The 22,051-nt window shown below is 45.4% G+C and overlaps 1 protein-coding gene across 1 annotated transcript in view; it reads right to left on the reverse strand.

The window, feature by feature from the left end:
- Positions 1-14,425, reverse strand: part of USP34 (ubiquitin specific peptidase 34) — a 229,928-nt gene extending 215,503 nt beyond the window's left edge. The window contains 1 exon segment of the mRNA XM_037527455.2: positions 14,284-14,425. Coding sequence (XP_037383352.1) covers positions 14,284-14,326 — 43 coding nt within the window. The 5' untranslated portion in view covers positions 14,327-14,425.
- Positions 14,426-22,051: the final 7,626 nt, after the last annotated feature.

Here is a 22,051-nt window from a genome sequence, read left to right on the forward strand (position 1 = left end):
TTTCTTATCTGATACTATGTTGAGTATTGATTTGCATCTATTTTTTTTTTTTAACAGAGGCATGTTTTTATTTATTTGTTTGTTTTGTTTATACATGCACTGGGTACAGTCAGAAGCGCGGGAGGATGAGAGAACTCACCGGAGCCAGAGCGGGGAGCAGAACAGGCAGAGGGACCGAAATACACTGCTGAGGGGAGCAGCGGGCGGCAGGAGAGGTCTGCGCGCCATGTGGGACCCTCCTCCGGTGGCCGGGGAGCAGCCGGGGATCGAACCAGCGCCGCAGAGGCCACGGGCAGCCTCGCAACCCAACGCTCAACCGCTGCGCCACCGGGGAGGCCCCTGCATCTATTTTTTTAAAGATTTATTTATTTACTCATACGAGAGCTGGGTACAGGCCAGAGGTGTGGGGAGTGAGAGGATTCACCAGAGTGGGGAACACAACAGGCAGACTGACTGAAATACACTGCTGCGGGGAGCAGCAGGCAAGTTAGGAGAGGTCTGCTGTGCCATGTGGGTTGCTCCCTGGCCGGGGATCAAACTCGTGCTGCAGTGGCTGCAGATAGTGCCACTAGGGAGGCCCTATTTTCAGTTTTGATAAACAACTGGTATATATCACTGTACAAGCTTTAGGCATACGGCTTAATCATGAGATTCACATATATTGTGAAATTACAACAATAGATTCAGCTAACATTCATCTTCTCCTATAGATATAGTAAGAAAAAAAATTTTTCCCTTGGGATAAGAATTCTTAAGGTTTACTGACTTAACTTTTCTATATAACATACAGCAGTTGTAACCATCATGTAGTTACTCATCATATTATTTAATCTTCACAAAATCCCTGTAATGTATATATTTAAAGTATAATCCCCATTTCCTAGTAAGAAAAAGTGCTACAAGGTTAGAGAATTTAACCAAAGCCAGTAATCTAATAAATGACAAGAACAGAACTTGAACTCAGGCTAATCAGATTCCAGTGTTCACTCTCTCAACTACCATCTGACTGCTTCATGTGCATTACTTTAACTTCCCCTTAAGGGAAGAACCACATCTAAAAGTATTTCTACATCTACCTCAGTGTGCTGTACAATGCTTTGCACACAGGATATATTCAATATACTTGTTATATGTTGAAAAAAGTATTTAAACATAAAAAGTTTTAAGATAATCAACTCAGTAAATGTAACTTTAAGAAATGGTTTTCAGGGCCTCCCTGATGGCGCAGGAGGTTGAGCACTGAGCTGCGAAGCTGTCCACAGCCTCTGCAGTGCCGGTTTGATCCCAGCCGGCCACAGAGATACCCACATGGCATGACAGACCTCTCCTGTCTCGCCTGCTGCTCCCCTCAGCAGTGTATTTCGTCGGTCTGCCTGTTCTGTTCCCCACTCTGTCTCTGGTGAATCCTCTCACCCTCCCATGCCTCTGGCCTGTACCCCTGCTCTTGTATAAATAAATATTAAAAAAAAGAAAAAAGAAAAAGAAATGGTTTTCAGGGCCTCCCTGGTGGCACAGGGGTTCAAGTTTCAGCATTATCAAGCCATTGCCAGCCACTGTGGCTTCAGTTCAATCCCCAGCCAGGGAGATAACCCACATAGCACAACAGTCTCCTGTCTCACCCACTGCTCCTCTCAGCAGTGTATTTCAGTCAATCCACCTGATCTGTTCCCCACTCTGTCTCTGGTGAATCCTCTGACGCCCCGCATCTCTGGCCTGTGCCCCAGCTCTTGTGTGCAGAAATAAATGAATCTTAAAAAAAAAAAAGTATAATAAGGTAGTAAGTTCCAGGCATATGTTGAAGTTTCTGTGACATTCAAAAACATCATGAAAAGAAAGCAAATCAAGCAATAAATAAGGCTACTGGTGGCTAAGTCAAATGGTCTCACAAATCTTACTAGGCTACCAAGCTCCCTTCATTCCCAGCAACTTTTTCAACTAGTACAGGCTCAGTTCAATTTTTTATCTTCCTTGAAACCTTGCCTAATCCACTTTAGCCAGAATTAATCTCTCCAGTGTTCCCTTAACTGTTTTTCATGAGTTTCCAAATTTCCAAAGTCAAGCTACTCTTTAGAAAAAGACAGCAAAGTTAGTGAAAGTAAGAACTAGTGGGCCTCCCTGGTGGCATAGGCGGTTGAGCGCAGCGCTGTGAAGCTGTCCGCAGCCTCTCTGGGTGCTGGTTCGATCCCCGCTGGCCATGGAGCAACCCACATGGCGAGGCAGACCTCTCCTATCTTACCCGCTGCTCCCCTCAGCAGTGTATTTCAGTCAGTCTGCCTGTTCTGTTCCCCAGTCTGTCTCTGTGAATCCTCTCAGCCTTCCACACATGTGGCCTGTAGCCTGATTCTTGTATAAATAAATAAATCTTAAAAAAAAAAGAAATAAGAACTAGTGAAGTAAGAATTTAATTCTTGTCCTAGCTTTGCTACTTACTAGCTGTGTAACCTTGGCTAAATCATATTTCTCGTAAGTGTTATGAGGTTCAATAAAGATATATGCAATTACTCAGCATTCAAATAGCTTCAGAAGTAGATCATCCATCATACTGTATGTATATAATTCAACAGTATTCCAACTGCACAAGCACTGCATACTACCTCTTGTAATCTGGACACAGTACTTCTAATGCTTGAAACAGAGTCTCATATTATACTGGCTTTTGGAATACCCATATAACGTTAATGGTTTTCAAGCTTATTTATAAAACAGTTACATTCTTCTTTGCGAAAAAAATCTCACCAAGAACCCCAACTTATAAAACAGAACAAAATGGGCTTTTCACTTTGGAACAAGGGAAGAGATTCCAAAGTTGCATTCACTTAAGGAGAGGTAAATCTATTGTAAGGAACAGTTTATAAACCAAGAATTATTTCTAGAAATCGTTTTTCCCCCCCTAAAGATTTACTTATTTATTTATTTGTTTGTTTGTTTATTTATTTATTTATTTATACAAGCACTGGGTACAGTCAGAAGTGCAGGAGGGTGAGAGAATTCACCAGAGCCAGAGCGGGTAACGGAACAGGCAGAAGGACCGAAGTACACTGCTGAGGGGAGCAGCAGGCGGCAGGAGAGGTCTGCGTGCCATGTGGGACCCTCCTCCGGTGGCCAGGGAGCAGCCGGGGATTGAACTTGGCCAGGGAGCAGCCGGGGATCAAACTGGCGCTGCAGAGGCTATGGGCAGCCCCGCAACCCAGCGCTCAAGCGCTGCGCCACTGGGGAGGCCCTATTTCTAGAAATCTTGAAGAAAGAAGGATAAGATCCTGTGGTTTACCACCAGTCTCATGCCTCAAAGTTGACAAAAATACCTCTTTTCCAAAAGGATAGCAGGACAGGACCAGATTCTGTCAAGTGCTTTGATGCAATCAAAATGTCCTGTCTATAGCGCCATTTCCAGAAGAAAAGGAAATTAACTTAACATAAGTCAATTAGTGCCATGCCAAATTTCGATCATTTTTTTATTCTTTCCAAGGCCATTAATTATTTAATAGTGGTAAATATCTTTTGTGGTTTCCAAAATAAGAGGAAAATAGCCTAAGACAATATTTGCCAATTTCTTTTCTAGAAACTTAACAACTCGTTTCATAATCACATATAACCATGGTTCCATCTCCTTTACTGCCCAGACCTGGAGATTTTAATCCAAAACCACTGACAAAGCTCTCATAATTCCTTACCAATCTGAAAGCTAGATTCCCTTTTTTAAGATTTATTTATTTATGCATACCAGAACTGGGGAACAGGCCAGAGGTGTGGGGTGTGAGAGGATTCACCAGAGACAGAGTGGGGAACAGAAGAGGCAGACTGACTGAAACACACTGCTGTGGGGAGGAGGGGGCGAGGCAGGAGAGGTCTGCTGCACCATGTGAGTAGCTCCCTGGCTGGGGATCGAACTCCTGCTGCAGTGGCTGCAGAAAATCTTACGTTGCTTGAGTCTTAACCCCTTGAGCCACCAGGGAGGTCCTAGATTCCCTCTTACTAGATTCATCCTGACAGTCTGGTAGGGAAGATGGAAACAAAGTATTAGAGTAAAACAGCACTCTACTCACCACCAACTCTATACCACTATCAAGCATTTGATCCACTATCTTCTCACTTTGAACACAACTTCAAAAGCTCTCCTGTCTTAAACATTTTCTTAAGCTTCACTTTATTCTGAGCTAGTACTCTTACTCTCATACTTTTACATTTATCATTTGTTACTGAATCACTCTCAGTAATTAGAATATATTGATAGTTTGTGAATCTGGAAGCAAAGTTATCGAGAATAAGAGGTGCTTTTCTATTTTGTCTTGTGGTTTAGAATCTATAGACTCTTAAAACAGCCCACCACCCCCAGAAGTCAAAATAAACACTATGAAACTCTGAAACCTATACAAAGATGTTCAGATGTTAAAAGGATCAATTTTTTTTAAAAGATTTATTTATGCGTACAAGAACTGGAGTACAGGCCAGAGGTTGGGAGGGGCAGTGAGAGGATTCACCAAAGACAGAGTGGGGAACAGGCAGGGTGACTGAAATAGATTGCTGAGGGGAGCAGTAGACCAGACAGTAAAGGTCTGCTGCATCATGTGGTAGCTCCTTGGCCGGCAGGGGGTAGAACTTGTGCTGCAGAGGCTGAGGACAGCTTCACAGTGCTATGCTTAACCCCTTCGCCACCAGGGAGGCCCCCAAAGGATCAATTTTTAAGTTTCATGATTTTGCCAATTTCCTTCCAGATATGCTACATGAGCTATTCAGCAATCTGACTTCAAGGTAATAATCAATGAGCTATGTAATAACCCTATGTCAGTCAAAAGTATTTAACCAATTCTCTAATGACCAAATAATGGAATAGTACATACCTGAAGCCATTAAAAAGTACAATCAAGTGCCTATCAACATAGAAGGTGCCTATATCCTAATAAAAACTATAGTGTAGGGCCTCCCCGGTGGTACAGCGGTTGAGCGCTGGGCTGCGAAGCTGCCCGCAGCCTCTGCGGCGCCAGTTCGATCCCCAGCAGCTCCCCAGCCACCGGAGGAGGGTCCTGGCATGGCACGCTGACCTCTCCTGCCGCCCACTGCTCCCCTCAGCAGTGTACTTCTGTCCTTCTGCCTGCTCTGCTCCCCGCTCTGGTGAATTCTCTCACCCTCCCGCGCTTCTGACTGTACCCAGTGCTTGTATAAATAAATAAATAAATCTTTAAAATAAATAAATAAAATGCTTCATCTCTTTTAAAAAAAATATAGTGTAACATGTAATTAGTTTATTTACATAAAGTAATGCATCCAAGGTAAAAGAAAAATGACTTAAGACATATTTATCAAAACATGAACAATGATTTCTCTGGTCAGGAGGAGTCTCAGGTTCCCTAATTTTCTTCCTTTTCTCTACCATTGATTTTTTTCTTTTAAAAAAAATCCTTTTTAGGCTGAGAAACTGTCATTCTTCTAAAAAAGACTATACCCTGGTAGAAAAATAAGTAAAAATAGGGGTTCTTAAGTTTTCTCCTGCCACCAAATACACCACTTTCAGGAATCTAAACCAGATTACAATGACGCATTCACAACTATAAATGACATCCAATCTCGAACACAGGAAAAGTTAATCAAGGGGCAATACTGGAATCAAACTCTTTTGGTTGCACATTAACTCAAATGATATGTACAGGGGAGAAAGCCCAAAGCTTCAGCAGGACTGGAAAGGCACCAGGGTTTTATCTTGTCTCTTTGTACAGCAGCAATGTCAACTATTCCCACAAATTTGCCCCAATTATCTTCTGCAAATAGCCTCCTTGCTTAATGTTCTGCTCCCTCACTTCACCTTGCCAAAGCACTCATTGTAGTTCAGTTGCTCACAGTTACCAGGTCTTTAGTTCAAACATTCTGAAAGGAAAAATCTGACAATTCAATAGCAACCCCTCCAACCCATCAGGTCAGGAGTCTATCTCCCAATCAGCGAAGATTAGTGAGTAAGGTCCTCCAGGGAGTGTAAACAAGGTATGTTCCCTAAAAAAGGTTATGGTGAGAGGGAGAGAGTGGGGGAGGGGGGAGATCGGGTAAAAACTGACTTCTATCACAGTAAAGAAAGCACAGGTTTACTACATCAATTCTCAATTTTCTGAGTATGGAATTTGAGGGAAAAAACACTAATAGGTGTTAATCACAGTAAAAGGCAACAAAGGGCCTTCCTGGTGGCCTACAGGTTAAATCTCAGAGCTATCATCACTATGGCCTGAATACTATTCCCAGCTAGCGAGCTAATCCACATATGGAAGAGCAACCTCTCCTGTTTCACCTGCTGCTCCCCTTAGTGTTTATCAGTGAATCCACCTGCTCTGCTCCCCACTCTGTCTCTGCTGACTCCGCTCACCCCCTGCCCCCCACCCCACCGACACCCAGTTCCACGGGAAAAAAAATATATAGAAAGGCAAAAAGTCCAATTTCCCTAGTACATAGAGTCCTAAATAAAAGTTAAGTGAGTTAATTTACAACCCACAGATCCAAATCTCACCACCTATATGGAAACTATATAAGCAAACTTTTTGCCTGTTCTGCATTATTTAGAACACAGTAGGTTAGGGTGGATATTTTTTATAAGCATATATCTACTGGTTCATGAAAAAGGTAATAAAAAGCAGTACATAGGAGGCCCTCACTGGTGGCACAAGGGGTTAAGCACAGCATTATGAAGCTATCCATAGCCTCAGCAGCAACAGTTTCATCCCTAGCTGGCTAGGGAGCTACCCACACGGTGCAGCAGACCTCTCCTGTCTAGCCCACTGCTCCCCTCAGCAGTGTATTTCAGTACATCTGCCTGTTCTGTTCCCCACTGTCTCTGGTGAATCCTCTCACCCCCCACACACACCTCTGGCCTGTACCCCAGTTCTTGTATGCATAAATAAATCTTTAAAAAATTAAAAAATAGGGCCTCCATGGTGGCGCAGGGGTTAAAGAAAGCACGATCAAGCTATCACCAGCTACTGCAGCACGAGTTCAATCCCCAGCCCATCAGTTCAATCCCCATCCGCACCCACTGCTCCCCTCACCACATTGCATGGCAGACCTCTCCTATCTGGCCCGCTGCTTCCCTCAGCAGTGTATGCCACTCAATCTGCCTGTTCTTCTCCCCACTCTGTTTCAGGTGAATCCTCTCACCCACCACTTCTGGCCTGTACCCCAGTTCTTGTATGCAAAAATAAATCTTTAAAAAAAAAAAAGAAAAAGATGGGCCTCCCCAGTGGCACGGCGGTTGAGCGCTGGGTTGCGAAGCTGCCCGCAGCCTCTGCTGCGCCGGTTCGATCCCTGGCTACTCCCCGGCCACCAGAGGAGGGTCCCACATGGCGTGCAGACCTCTCCTGCCGCCCGCTGCTCCCCTCTGCAGTGTACTTCGGTCCTTCTGCCTGCTCTGCTCCCCGCTCTGGTGAATTCTCTCACCCTCCCGCGCTTCTGACTGTACCCAGTGCTTGTACAAATGAATAAATAAATCTTTAAAAAAAAAAAAAAAGAACAATAACACACACAGGTAATACTGCAAATAAAAGGAAATAGCAAACAGAAGTGAATGTTTAAACTTATTAGTGGGCCGCCCCAGTGGCACAGCGGGTTGAGCGCTGCGAAGCTGTCTGCAGCCTTTGCAGCGCGGGTTTGATCCCAGCCAGCCAAGGAGAAACCCACATGGTGCAGCAGACCACTCCTGCCTCATCCACTGCTCCCCTCAGCAGTGCCCTTGGTCCATCTGCCTATTCTGCTCCCTGCTCTCTGGTGAATTCGCTCACCTTCCCATGCCTCTGATCTGTACCCCAGTTCTTGTATAAATCTTTAAAAAAAAAAGGGGGGGCCTCCCTGGTGGTGCAAGGGGCTAAGCACCACACTATGAAGCAATCCGCAGCCTTTGCAGCATGAGTTTGATCCCTGGCTGGCCAGGGAGCAACCCACATGAAGCAGCAGACTGCCTCACCAGCTGTTCCCCTCAACAGTGTATTTCAGGGCCTCCCCGGTGGCACAGCGGTTGAGCGCTGGGTTGCGAAGCTGCCCGCAGTCTCTGCAGCACCGGTTCCATCCCCGGCCACAGGGGGAGGGTCCCACATGGCACGCAGACCTCTCCTGCTGCCCGCTGCTCCCCTCAGCAGTGTACTTCAGTCCTTCTGCCTGTTCTGCTCCCTGCTCTGGCTCTGGTGAATTCTCTCACCCTCCCACGCTTCTGACTGTACCCAGTGCTTGTATAAATAAATGAATCTTAAAAAAAAAAAAAGAAACATTAAACTATTTTATGAAAAGTGCTTATAGCTACCAATTGTTGTCATCACTGACAATGAAGTTTGCATGTTAATAATCATATTTTTAATGTTTTATGATTTAGAAGTTACTTTATAAAAATATTTGAATTGAAATTGTGAATAGGGCCTCCCTGGTGGAGCAAGGGGTTAAGACGCAGCCACTGCAGCACAAGTTCGATGCCCCTAACCAGCCAGGGAGCAATCCACATGGCACAGCAGACCTCTTCTGACTTGCCTGTTGCTCCCCTCAGCAGTGTACGTAGGTCAGTCTGTCTGTTCTGTTCCCCTCTCTGTCTCTGGTGAGTTCTCTCACTCTCGACACCTTTGGTCTGTACCCCAGCTCTTGTATGAATAAATAAATCTTAAAAATAAAAAGAAATTGTAAATACTACTGTCTTCTAAAAACAGTATTTCAAAGTTAATTGGTTTAAAAGGATACAGACTGAGCAAGATTAATTTACTAAATAAAAACGCACAATTTAGAACTTTGTATTATAGCAAAATCAAAGTTCCAATTTTAAGACTAACTTTAAGAGCCTCCCTGGTGGCACAAGGGGTTAAGCACCACACTATGAAGCAATCCGCAGCCTCTGCAGCATGAGTTCGATGCCCAGCCAGTCAGGGAGCAACCCACATGACGCAGCAGATCTCTCCTGGCTCGCGCAGTGCGTGCGCCTCTCAGCAGTGTACTTCGGTCAACCTTCCTGTTCTGTTCCCCACTCTGTCTCTAGTGAATCCTCTCACCCCCCACATCTCTGGCCTGTACCCCGGCTCTTGCCCCGGCTCTTGTATGCATAAATAAATAAATCTTTAAAAAAAAAAAGTTGGGCTTCCCCGGTGGCGCAGCGGTTGAGCGCTGGGTTGCGAAGCTGCCCGCAGCCTCTGCAGCGCCGGTTCGATCCCCGGCTGCTCCCCGGCCACCGGAGGAGGGTCCCACATGGCGTGCAGACCTCTCCTGCCGCCAGCTGCTCCCCTCAGCAGTGTGCTTCGGTCCTTCTGCCTGCTCTGCTCCCCGCTCTGGTTCTGGTGAATTCTCTCACCCTCCCGCACTTCTGACTGTACCCAGTGCTTGTATAAATAAATTAATTAATTAAAAAAAAAAACTTAAAATTTTAGAACTAAAAATCCAGCAAAAAAAAGTAATGATTTCTTTAACACCTAATGTACTTACAGTATCTAAAGAACGTTAGGAACGTGTGGTTTATTACAGGGCTTACTGTTGACACACAATATAGATTCACATATATTTCATTCACTTACTACCACTTTTAAATTCCCACTACAGTCACCATGGAATTATAGCTAAATTTTCAAAAATACCTGAAATTATAGTAAATCTTGGCACAACAGCATACTCATAATGTCGTCTATCCAAACAGAGCATTGTAAAGTTTATACAACATCGCCTAACTATTAAAAGTGCATGGGCTTTCAGCCAGACCTGAGATTAAATTTTGTTCAAATCCTGGATCTATTAAATATAGACATGCGATCCTAATCAAGTTATGTAAATTTTAAATTTTGGTGTTAAGTACCCAACACAAACTACTCAATAAAGGACTAGACTTTAAAAAATAAAATGCAAACAACTATTTTGCAAATACTATTATCAGAGTATCTTGAGTTCTAGCTTAAATTAACTACTAAATAGGAGACAGGTGTTCTTTCACAAACCATTTAGCCTTTCTAAGATTCAATTTCTTCACCTTCAAAATTGGTCCAGTCTACCTCAAAGTATTTAGAAGTGATTTGTCCATTTTAAACATTTAGTAAACTGTAATTCACAGAACACACACACAGAATAAAATCCACAATGTACAAATGGATTAAAAGCAACTTTCACTCTACTTTCAGAGAAATTTACCTTACCAAGGCAAATAATGACCTCAATTTACTAGTGAGCCAGCTCTGGCAATGACCCAAAGCATAAGTTCAGGCCTCCAACTTCTCATCAACATTCAGAAATGCTCTGGACTTGGTAAACTGGTTCACCTAAGTAGCTATATAAAATCAGCTAATTCAATACAACAGAATGAGCATGAAGTGTAAATTTAATTTCCAACCCCACAAACTGAGAGTAGCAAAATTCACTCAATACATTCCCAAGCTTTTAAAATGTCTTCCTTATTAAGAACAAAGCACTGAAAGGAACACAAAAACTAAAATATGTTAGTATTATTGAGACTAATTATTCTAACACTAAAAAGTCAAATGCTATTTTGAAATGTAATTTCAAGTTTTAAGGTATCTGTCAAGATCACGTTTAAAATGGGTATGAGGGGGCGATCATACACCTCCAAAAACAAAGTTGTAAACAATGTTACCTCAATTATTTAAAAAAAAAAAAAGAAAAAGAGGAGGAGGGACATGGAGTCCTCAGTATGGGGTCCTTGGCCTGTTTCCAAGGGCAAGCTTCAATGAACCTGTAACCTGCTGGCAAAACTGTCTGATATGTTTATGGTTCCATAGTGAGAGGTATAACTAATAATGTGAATAGTGTCATCAAAAATGGATGACAAAAAGTTCTTTTCAATCTCCTTAGCAAGTTTTTATTTTACTTAGATTCTGCCAGGTCTTGTAATGAACATTCCATATGCAATTCTTAACGTTATCAAAAACAGCTTATCAAGTATAAAGTTATACTTCCCACATTAGATTACACATTAACTGGTCTGTGCAGGCAACCTTTAATAAATTTGGTAAGTGTTGTAAATTTGACAAGAAATAGTTTTGTTTTTTTTTTAAAGATTTATTTATGCATACAAGAACTGGGGTGTAGACCAGAGGTGAGGAAGGTGAGAGGATTAACCAGAGACAGAGTGGGGAGCAGAACAGGCAGATGTACTGAAATACACTGCTGAGGGAAGCAGGGGGTGAGACAGGAAAGGTCTGCTGCACTATGTGGGTTGCTCCATGGCCAGCAGGGGAAGGAACACGTGCTGCAAAGGCTGTGGATAGCTCAACGGTGCTGTGCTTAATCCCCTGTGCCACCAGGGAGGCTGGCACAGGGGTTTTAGAAATAGGTTTTAGAAAATTTTTCTGTAATTCTTTTCAATATCAACTAACACCCCCCAAAAAATAATTACTTTATTTCTTTTCTTGGCTAGACAATTATGGGGAAATATACTGAGAAATGAATTCTGATTATTTGGGGACTTTAACTCTGAATTTTTCTTTTTTAAAAAGATTTAGTCATAGGGCCTCCCCTGGTGGCGCAGCGGTTGAGCGCTGGGTTGCGAAGCGGACCGCGGCCTCTGCGGCGCCGGTTCGATCCCCGGCTGCTCCCCGGCCACCACCGGAGGAGGGTCCCGCATGGCGCGCAGGCCTCTCCTGCCACCCGCTGCTCCCCTCAGCAGTGTGCTTCGGTCCTTCTGCCTGCTCTGCTCCCCGCTCTGGCTCTGGTGGATTCTCTCACCCTCCCGCGCTTCTGACTGTACCCGGTGCTTGTGTAAATAAATAAATAAATCTAAAAAAAAAAAAAAAAGCAATGGAATGTAAAAAAAAAAAAAAAAAAAAAAAGATTTATTCATACAAGAACTGGGGTACAGGCCAGAGGCGAGGGAGGGTGAGAGAATTCACCAGAGACAGAGCAGGGAGTAGAACAGGCAGACAACTAAAACACTGCTGAGGGGAGCAGCGGGCACGACAGGAGAGGTCTGCTACTCCATGTGGCTATCTCCCTGGCAGCAGAGAATGAAACCCGCTGGACAGCTTCACAGCACTGAGCTCAACCCACTGTGCCACCGGGGAGACCCAACTCTGAATTTCTAATAAAGGTTGAAATGATGTTGATCTTTGCACAATCTATAGAAGGCCCTGCTCTGGCTCTTGTGGATTCTCTCACCCTCCCGCGCTTCTGACTATACCCAATGCTTGTATAAATAAATAAATCGTTAAAAAAAAATCTATAGGAGGGCACACTTAATAATTACTGTGAACAAGATTAAAGAGCTAAAACTTATTTCAATTCAACAAGTTTTGTTAAGCTTTGACCATTATGCACCTACCCAATCAGAAATAAAAAGTTACTCTCATGAGATATAACAACATCCTCTGTGCTCAAGGAACTAAAGTGTCTTTAAGTATGGAATACAGGAACTACACAAAGGAGAAATGGTAACAGCTTTAGAACAACCCTAGGGGATGAGGGAGGAAGCAACTTGTAATTTAGCTTGGTATAACCTAAATACTGCTGAAGAAACTTTTGAAAAAGGAAACCATCATTGTGAAATTAGTGTTTAAGGGTAGAAGACAAATTTTTAAACTAAGTCTTAAAGGAAATGGTAAATAATTCTGTATTTTTATAGAAAATCCTTATTTGCTCATTAAAGCAGATTTCTTAGAGGGTGTCTGTATGACCAGATTTTGTGAGCCTGATTCAACTGATTATATTTACATAACAAAATAAAAGCTAAATTCTATTTCAATTCTCCACATTTCTAAGCCTCTATAAATACACTTTTGAGACGTTTCTGAACAAGGTCCCTGGGGTTTCACAATCTTCAGTAAGATCTTTCATTTTGTCTCTTTTCAAAAGATAAGATTAACAAACCTTAGTTTCCTTAGATATGTTTAAAAATTTTCAAGTTTAAAATAATTTTTATATTACCAATTATTAAATCATTTTTCGTACTATATATTACTAGATAGCAGAGCTACTAATTTTCCAATTTGAGAACAAAGCCATAATCCTACAACTTATATGTGATATAAAAGTTTACGGAAATAAGCACTAAGAATTTATATGTACTGTGATATTATAAACAGCCTGCACCAGAAATAAAAATACATCAAAATCGTTACAAATAACCTTAACATTCTGGGAAATTTTAGAATGACACAGTATTGGAAGGTACAGTTTGAATATGTACAAATGCCTGCTTCCACCTGTCAGGAAGGAAATATACAGTTGAAAACTATTCAGTAGAACCCTTACACTTTATTACTGTCTTTACCCATTAAGGTAAAATACGAAAACAAATGTAAAATTCAAACAGAATACGGTACATTTTAAAAATAATTAGAAAGCAGGTAGTTTGGTAGTCTTTCGAAATATCACAAGCAACATAAATCCAAAACCCACACAAGCTGTTGGCAAATAAGCATTTTTTCAGCAATTTTTTGTAAATGAATCTTTTATCTAATTCACCTTGACCTACTAGGCCTTTGGGCCCCGAAGTATTTAACTTGCAATATATCTTGATTGCTGTTTTTTAAACAAAAATACTGTCTTACGAGGATTATGAAAAAAAAAAAGGAATTCTGCTAGAAAAGATCAGTATAAGCTCTTTACTAATCGAAAGTATATGGAATAAGGCTTTTCATTCCAAGAGATAGGCCATCACTATCCTGGGATAGCTTATGTAGTACAGTGCTCTCCTTGATAGAAGAGAATTGACCATTAAAACGACAAACAGCACACTAAGAAGAAACATCACCTAGTTGTTTAAATAGGTACAAAGGTTCCCATCCTCACTAGCACAGTTCATTTTCAGCTATTCAGGGGCCGGCAGAAGGTTTTAATACACCCACACATCCCCAAGGGAGAGGAAAACCACCAACCTCCTCCCAGGGAGTTTAATGAACATGAGCAGGTAAGAGGCCTGGGCAGCACGCTGAAAATCAAAGAGGGCGGCTGAAGGGTCGGAGGGTCAGGCGTGCGGAGGAAAGCCCGGTCCTCGGAACCCACCTCCCTTCCCCTTCCCGTCAGGGAAAACAAGGCGAAGGTTCATTAGAGCCTTCGTTAATTGACACCTGTAATGAGGAAACTTTCCAAGAGTCGAGACCGCTCAGGCCCGGCCTAGCCGAAGCTCCGCGGCAGCCCCGCTCGGGCACCCAGGTAACCCGGCCGAGCTGGGCCCGAGGCGCCGCGGCGGCCGCGCCGCCACCACGCACCTTCCCGGGGCACTAGGCCCGCACGCCACGGGCTCGGTCGGCGCCGCCCGCAGGCCGCGGCGGACCAGGAAGGCCGGGGAGCGGCACAGGGACCCCAAACCGTGCACCCCGACAGGCCGCCGCCGCGTCTACTTACTTTCATTTAACACCTCCACCAGGTCTGCGCAGTTCTCGCACATCGTTCGGCCGCCGCCCCCCCCTCCCCCGCTTCGGATCGCACTGACTGATCCCGACCGGCGGGGGGGAGGGGAGAGAGGCGGAGGAGGGGGCCGGCCGGCCGGCGGGGTGGGGAGGCGACGAGGGCGGGCGGCGGCGGGGACGGGGCGGGGAGCAAGAGAATGGGGGAGGGGGCCGGCGGTCCCCGGAGCGGGCGGGGGAGAGAAGGGGGGCGAGGGGAGATGCGCAGGCCGGAGGGGCGCGGAGGCGCCGGCGGCGGCGGGGAAGGGGGGAAGGATGGGGGGAGGGGAGAGGAAGGGAGGGGGCGGGTGGGGAGAGAAGCAGCAGAGTCACTTCACCGACCAGACGCCGCGGCCACCGCCGACGCCGCCGCCATTTTAATAGCGCGTTCGGGCTGCGCTCGGCTCTTTCCGCCTGGGCGAAGGCGCCGAGGAGCAGCGCCTCGCGCTCTCATTCCTCCGCCTCCCTCCCTCTCTTCGCCGCCCGCCCTCCCACCTCTCCCTCCGCACACACGCCGCACGCTCCACACCCCGCCGCGGCCGGCTCGCCGCCCTCCCTTTCCTCTTCCGTCCGGCCTCCCCGCCCTCGGTCCACCCCCTCCGCGCGCTCGCCCACCCCGCCCAGCCCGGATCTCTGTCAGCGGCCGGAAGGGAAACGCGAAGCCAACGCGGCCGCGGGGGGAGTCCGGGTGAGTAGGAGAAGATGGCGGAGGCACCGAGTGGGTCACCGTGGCGCGGCGTCGCCCACCGCGGCCTCCTTCGCGGGCTCTGAGGCCCAGCGAGCGCCGGGTCACTCGCGCCGCCCTGTCCCCCGCCCCTGTCCTTCGCCATTTTTCCTCCGGGCCCACACGAGAGGAGTGCCGAGGCCTGCTCCCCGCCCCCTCCCCCAGACTCAGGCCTTTGGGGTGCGGGAGGCTGGAGGTTAACAGGGGCGCCTGGCCGCGGCGACGCCCAAGCCCGGGTTGGACGCACGTTCCTCTCCCCGCGTTGCTTTGTGAGAATGGAACAGCCCGGGGGGCCGCTTCACCAGCGTCGCGTTCAGCGTTACCCTCAGTCGTGTGGGCCGGTCCATCCTGGAGCAGTTAGACACCTGGCCGTGGCTAGACATGGCGGAATGAAGAGTGTTCTCCGGGCATCTCCTTTGCCGCAGGAAGGCCGCTCACGGACGGCCCCTCTGCAGCTCTCCGCCTGAAGTAGCGCGTTATGCTCGTCAGCTCAGAGTAAATACCGAGGAAGTTGGGCTGCAAAGCGGAGATGAAGAACAGGTGAAGGAGAGGGGCAGCTGAAGCTGTTACCTCGTTTGCACCGGGCCGATTTCCCTCAGACGTGCGCCCGCCGCCTGCCTCCGACTCCTGTAGCCATTATGTTTACACAAAGATGTGACCGAAAAGTCCGAGGGAAAGTACACATAATATTTTTTCGAGTTGTATCCAGAGCAGCTATTAAGGCCCGTAGTAATTCTTCTGTAGATTGTGTCGAGGTTGTCACACCACCTCGCCCTGCTGGCACCATCTTCTCCCCGCTTGCCTTACCGCTGCTTGAAAGTCCGTACCATAAAGTTTCTGCCCAACCTATTTTAAGTAGCTCTATATGAGTAGGTGACCCTTAGGAGCAGCTTTTCTGCCGTCATCTTCCCTTCTTCCCATATCTACTCAAAAACTTGAGTTTCGGCAGATTTGACTGTTTATGGAAGAGCACATTGTCGGTACGACGGCCATCCCCTTTCCCTGCAAATGGAAAACTTGCCAGACCCAAATACTTGTTTTTGTTTTCAGGTGGGAGCTGAGAGTCCCTGATCTCAGGAAGGACGGCCCCAAAGAATAATTGTAATTTGTTTAAAACCAATCTTGTGTCAAGAGTTGCCCATATATTTGAGTTCTTGCCAGTGAGATATAAGCAGAAATCTGTAGAGTAGGCCTTTAGGAATGAATTGATCCTTCCTAACACGGGAAAAATTCAGCACATATGCTCCTTAACCTTTCCACCTGAAGCATGATCTTGATACAACAAAGTAACACAGCGTCCATTTTGTGATTTTTTTTTTTTTTTGAACAATGAAACTACAGCAAGACAAAGGCCAACCTTAAATAATACAGAATAATAATGCGTGGGTCCCTGATACATCCTTCAGCATCTGTCAACCCCCCTCTTCAGACTGCTTAGGTGAGAAAACTCCTTTTTTCCTTAAACCATAAGTAGGTTTCCATTACTTGTAACCAAACACACCCCTAATATGGATGTTATTTTGATGATTATTCGTAAGTCTGTCAACTATGCTTTTAAGAACTGAGGATCCATAATGGTTCTTGAAAATGAGGACAACTACCACCCATAGATGTGGAATACAATACTAGGATGTCTTTTTTAGCAGCCCCTTCCTAGTGTTTTTTCCCCCTTTAAAAAAAAAAATTGGGGGCCTCCCTGGTGGCGCAGCAGCTGTGAAGCTGTCAGCAGCCTCTGCAGCACCAGTTCTATCCTTGTCAGGGAACTACCCACATGGCGCAACAGATCACTCCTGACCCACCCTCTGCTGCCCTCAGCAGTGTATTTCAGTTGATCTGCCTGTTCTGTTTCCCGCTTTGTCTCTGGTGGATCCTGTCACCCCCCACATCTCTGGCCTGCTCCCCAGTTCTTGTATGCATAAATTATAAATATATATTTTTAAAGATTTATTTATTTATGCATACAGGAACTGGGGTATAGGCCAGAGGTGGGGTGGGGGTGAGAGGATTCACCAGAGACAGAGCGGGGAACAGAACTGGCAGATTGTGATACACTGTTGAAGGGAGCAGCGGGCGAAATAGGAGAGATCTGCTGTGCCATGTGGTCACCTCCCTGGCCGGACTGCAGCTTTTTTTTTTTTTGGTAAAGATTTATGCATATAAGACCTGGGTACAGGCTAGAGATGTGGGGGTGAGAGGATGCACCAGAGACAGAGTGGGTAACAGAACAGGCAGATCCACTGAAATACGCTGCTGAGGGGAGCAGCGGGCCTGTCAGGAGAGGTCTACTGCGCCATGTGGGCTGCTCCCTGGCTGGCCGGGGATTGAACTCCTGCTGCAGAGGCTGCAGATTGCTTCATAGTGTGGTGCTTAACCCCTTGCACCATCAGGGAGGCCCTGGACTGCAGCTTTTTATAAGAATTTTTGTAGTCTTTCTGAAGATTCACTGCCATCATGCAGGACACTAAATACCCAGACCATGACGTTCATGACCAACAGACTGCTTCAGCAGAAACAAATGGTCGTCAACCTCCTTCACCCTGAGAAGGCAACAGTACTTAAGACAGAAATTCAGAAAAAACTAGCTAAAATGTACAGACCACTCCAAATGTGGTCTTTGTATTTGGATTCAGAATCCATTTTGGTAGCGGCAAGACAACTGACTTTGGCATAATTTACAATTCCTTAGGTTGCAAAAGTAAAAATAGACCCAAACATAGACTTGCAAGATATGACTTGTATGAGAAGAAAAAGACTTCAAGGGCCTCCCCGGTGGCGCAGCGGTTGAGCGCTGGGTTGCGAAGCTGCCCGCGGCCTCCGCGGCGCCGGTTCGATCCCTGGCTGCTCCCCGGCCACTGGAGGAGGGTCCCACATGGCGCGCAGACCTCTCCTGCTGCCCCCTGCTCCCCTCAGCAGTGTACTTCGGTCCTTCTGCCTGCTCTGCTCCCCGCTCTGGCTCTGGTGAATTCTCTCACCCTCCGACGCTTCTGACTGTACCCAGTGCATGTATAAACAAAACAAACAAACAAATAAATAAATAAATAAAACATGCCTCTATAAAAAAAAAAAAATTTAAAAAAAAAAAAAAAAAAAAAGAAAAAGACTTCAAGAAAACATGAAAGGAACATGAGAACAGAATGGAAAAAGTCGGAGACAAAGACTAATGTTGGTGCTGGCAAATGGAATAAAGATTCTGCTGTCACCATCAGTGGTAATTGTGCAGGATTTTGATGAGAGGATTAATAAAAACTTCTATGTGAGAAAAAAGAAATTCTGTGGGTTGAGTTCTGGGGAAGTTTGCATAGACCTTGTTCCTGGACTATGAAACATGAATGTTTGGATTAAGGAATAGATTCTTGCTGAATAAGCAATTAACAAACACTGGAAAAATAAAATGCCACAACCTCTTGACTCTCTTAGTACAAAAGCAGGAACAGTATGTTATGAGCATTGACATTTGTATTTTGATGTGTCACAAAATACAATTATTCAATTTTTTTTTCAACCACTTAAAAGGTAAAAACCATTCATAGGGTCCACAAGCCATACAAAAACAGGCAACTAGCCAGATTTGGCCCTTGGGCTGTAGTTTACCAGGGTTTTATTTAGTTCAACTGCTGTTTAACAAAGCATAGAAGCCAATAAAAGCAAGATTGCCTGCATCTTTACTCTTCACAGTGTATGTACTGAGACCTTTTAACATACTTAAAAGGTATGTATTCTAAAATAATGAAGTAAAATGTCCCCGACATGCTTGTAAATCTGGATTTTCAAATCAATCAGTAATCCCCATATACCTTCAATAGTTAGAAGATTGGTAAGTATTGCTATTTTTTATGTTCTATATACAGATCACCCTCTAGTGGTAGAATTATGCTTTGACAATCTGCAATTTATGATTCTCAAGTTTATAGTATATTTATAGTGTAATTCTGGGTACCTGTGTGAAGGCCAGCCCCTGCATAAACAACTTTGGGAAATTAGCACCTGCCTTCTATCAGAGGCCAGAGTTAGTACAGAATTTATTATTCCTCAACCCCATGTTTGTGACTGTTTTGTGGAATTTAGAATCATTATTTGAAGGCAGGTATGTTTTCTTGTTCTCACCACAGCTTTGTATTTAATAAGCTGAGCAAATTGCTGTTTGGTTTTTAAGTTGCAAGAATGATCATTTGAAAAACAAATTGGATCATATTACAACACCTGCTTAAAACCCTTCTATGGGTCCAACCACTATGGAAAGCTGTGTGGAGATTCCTCACCCTACTAAAGATAGAGCTTCCATATGATCCAGCAATTCCACTCCTAGGTATCTACCCAAAGGACATAGAAACATCAATTCCAAAAAGCACCTGCACCCCTATGTTTATAGCAGCACTGTTTACAATAGCTAAGATTTGGAAACAACCCAAATGCCCAAAAATAGATGACTGGATCAAGAAGATGTGGTACATATACACAATAGAATATTACCCAGTATTCAAAAAAGATAAACACAAGCAATTTGCAGCAACATGGATGGAGCTGGAAGGGATCATGCTCAGCAAAATAATCCAGAAAGAAAAAGAAAAATACCAATTGGTCTCACTCATAGCAGGAATCTAGAAAACCTAAATAAGGGACCAGGAAAAAGAATAACTAAGAAAGAAAAAATCAAAATCAACAAACAACTATGAATCAGAGACACACTATGGGGAGGCAGGGAAAGGAGGGGTTGGGGTCAAAATAAGGGGGTTGCAATTGTATGGGGAATATAAAATAAAATTAAAAAAAAAACCCTTCTGGGCTGCCCTAGTGGCCTATGGGTTAAGTCTCAGTGTTGCCACCACAAAGACCCACCACGAACCCACCTCCATGGTCTGAGTTCAGTCCCAGCCAGGGAGCTAACACACATGGTACAGCAGACCTCTCCTGTCTCACCTGCTGCTCCTCCCCTTAGTGTATTTCCATCAGTCTGCCTGTTCTGTTCCCCACTCTGTCTCTGGTGAATCCTCTCACCGTTCCCCACTCCCCCCCCCCACCCACACCTCTGGCCTGTATCTCAGTTCTTGTATGCATAAATAAATAGGTTTTTTTTTTTTTTTTTTAAAGGTTTATTTATTTATTTATACAAGCACTGGGTACAGTCAGAAGCGCGGGAGGGTGAGAGAATTCACCAGAGCCAGAGCGTGGAGCAGAGCAGGCAGAAGGACCGAAGTACACTGCTGAGGGGAGCAGCGGGCAGCAGGAGAGGTCTGTGCGCCATGTGGGACCCTCCTCCGGTGGCCGGGGAGCAGCCGGGGATCGAACTGGCACTGCAGAGGCTGCGAGCAGCCTCGCAACCCAGCGCTCAACGGCTGCGCCACCGGGGAGGCCCTAAATAGGTTTATTTTTAAAAATGTGCCTGTTCTGCCACTGTCTCTGGTGAATCCTCTGACACCCCACACCTCTGGTCCACACTCCAGTTCTTATATGCAAAAATATTTTTTTTTAAAAACTTTTTTTAAGATTTATTTTTATTTATGCATACAAGAACTGGGTGTAGGCCAGAGGTACAGTGGGTGAGAGGATTCACCAGAGACAGAATGGGACACAGAACAGGCAGATCCATTGAAATACACTACCTGTATTTCTTGTTGCGCTTAGCTTGCTTTGGTTTTCCCCAACCTCTCTCCAGTTTTTTTTTTTTACAAGATTTATTTATTTTTATACAAGAATTGGGGTACAGGCCAGAGGTGCTGGGGGGAAGGGGCGGTGAGAGGATTCACCAGAGACAGAGCAGGGAAAAGAACAGGCAGATGGACGGACCGAAGTACACCACTGAGGGGAGCAGCGGGCGAGACAGGAAAGGTCTGTCCTGCCATGTGCATTTCTCCCTGGCCAGCCGGGAATCGAACTCATGCTGCAGTGGCTGCAGATTGCTTCATAGGTTGCGTCTTAACCCCTGCACCATCAGGGAGGCCCTCTCTCCAGTTTCTTAAAGTTATTCTTGTAACTTTTAAGTATTGCTAGAGTGAGTGGTTATAGACAGCAAAGCAAACTTTGCTTAGGCATAAAAAATAAGAGTGGGGGGCCTCCCTGGTGGTGCAAGGGGTTAGGACACAATCTATGAAGCAATCCGCAGCCACTGCAGTACGAGTTTGATCCCCAGCCAGGGAGCAACCCACATGGTGCAACAGACCTCTCCTGACTCGCCTGCTGCTCCCCTAAGCAGTGTATTTCAGTGAATTTGCCTGTTCTGTTCCCCACTCTGTCACTGGTCTATCCTTCCACACCCCACACCTCTGGCCTCTACCCCAGTTCTTGTATGCATAAATCAATCTTAAAAAAAAAAAAATAAGAGTGGGGACTCCCTGGTGGTATAAGGGGTTAAGTTGCAGCACTATGAAGCTATCTGCAGCCACTGCAGCACAAGTTTGATCCCCAGCCGGGGAGCTAACCCACATGGCACAGCAGACCTCTTCTCTCTCACCCACTGCTCCCCTCAGCAGTGTATTTCAGTTGGCCTGTTTTGCTCCCCACTCTATCTCTGGTGAATCCTCTCACACCACCATCCTCTCCTCTCCCCCTTCCACCCCCCCCCAACCTCTGGCCTATACTCCAGCTCTTGTATGCATAAATAAATAACTTTTTAATGAAACCCTACAATCACTATTGGAGTTTTTGTAGCTGTTTTCAGTCATTTAAAATAGTGTGGTAGAGGGCCTCCCCGGTGGCGCAGCAGTTGAGCGCTGGGTTGCGAAGCTCCCCGCGGCCTCTGCGGCGCCAGTTCGATCCCCAGCTGCTCCCACATAGCGTGCAGACCTCTCCTGCAGCCCGCTGCTCCCCTCAGCAGTGTACTTCGGTCCTTCTGCCTGCTCTGCTCCCCGCTCTGGCTCTGGTGAATTCTCTCACCCTCCCGCGCTTCTGACTGTACCCAGTGCATGTATGAACAAACAAATAAATAATAATATGTGCCTCTTAAAAAAATAAATAAATAAATAAAAATAAAATAGTGTGGTAGACAACAGTGTCCCCCACCCTGAAG

Source organism: Talpa occidentalis, unplaced genomic scaffold (assembly GCF_014898055.3).
Source record: "Talpa occidentalis isolate TD23 unplaced genomic scaffold, MPIMG_talOcc4v2.1 talOcc4.5, whole genome shotgun sequence".
NCBI lineage: Eukaryota > Metazoa > Chordata > Mammalia > Eulipotyphla > Talpidae > Talpa > Talpa occidentalis.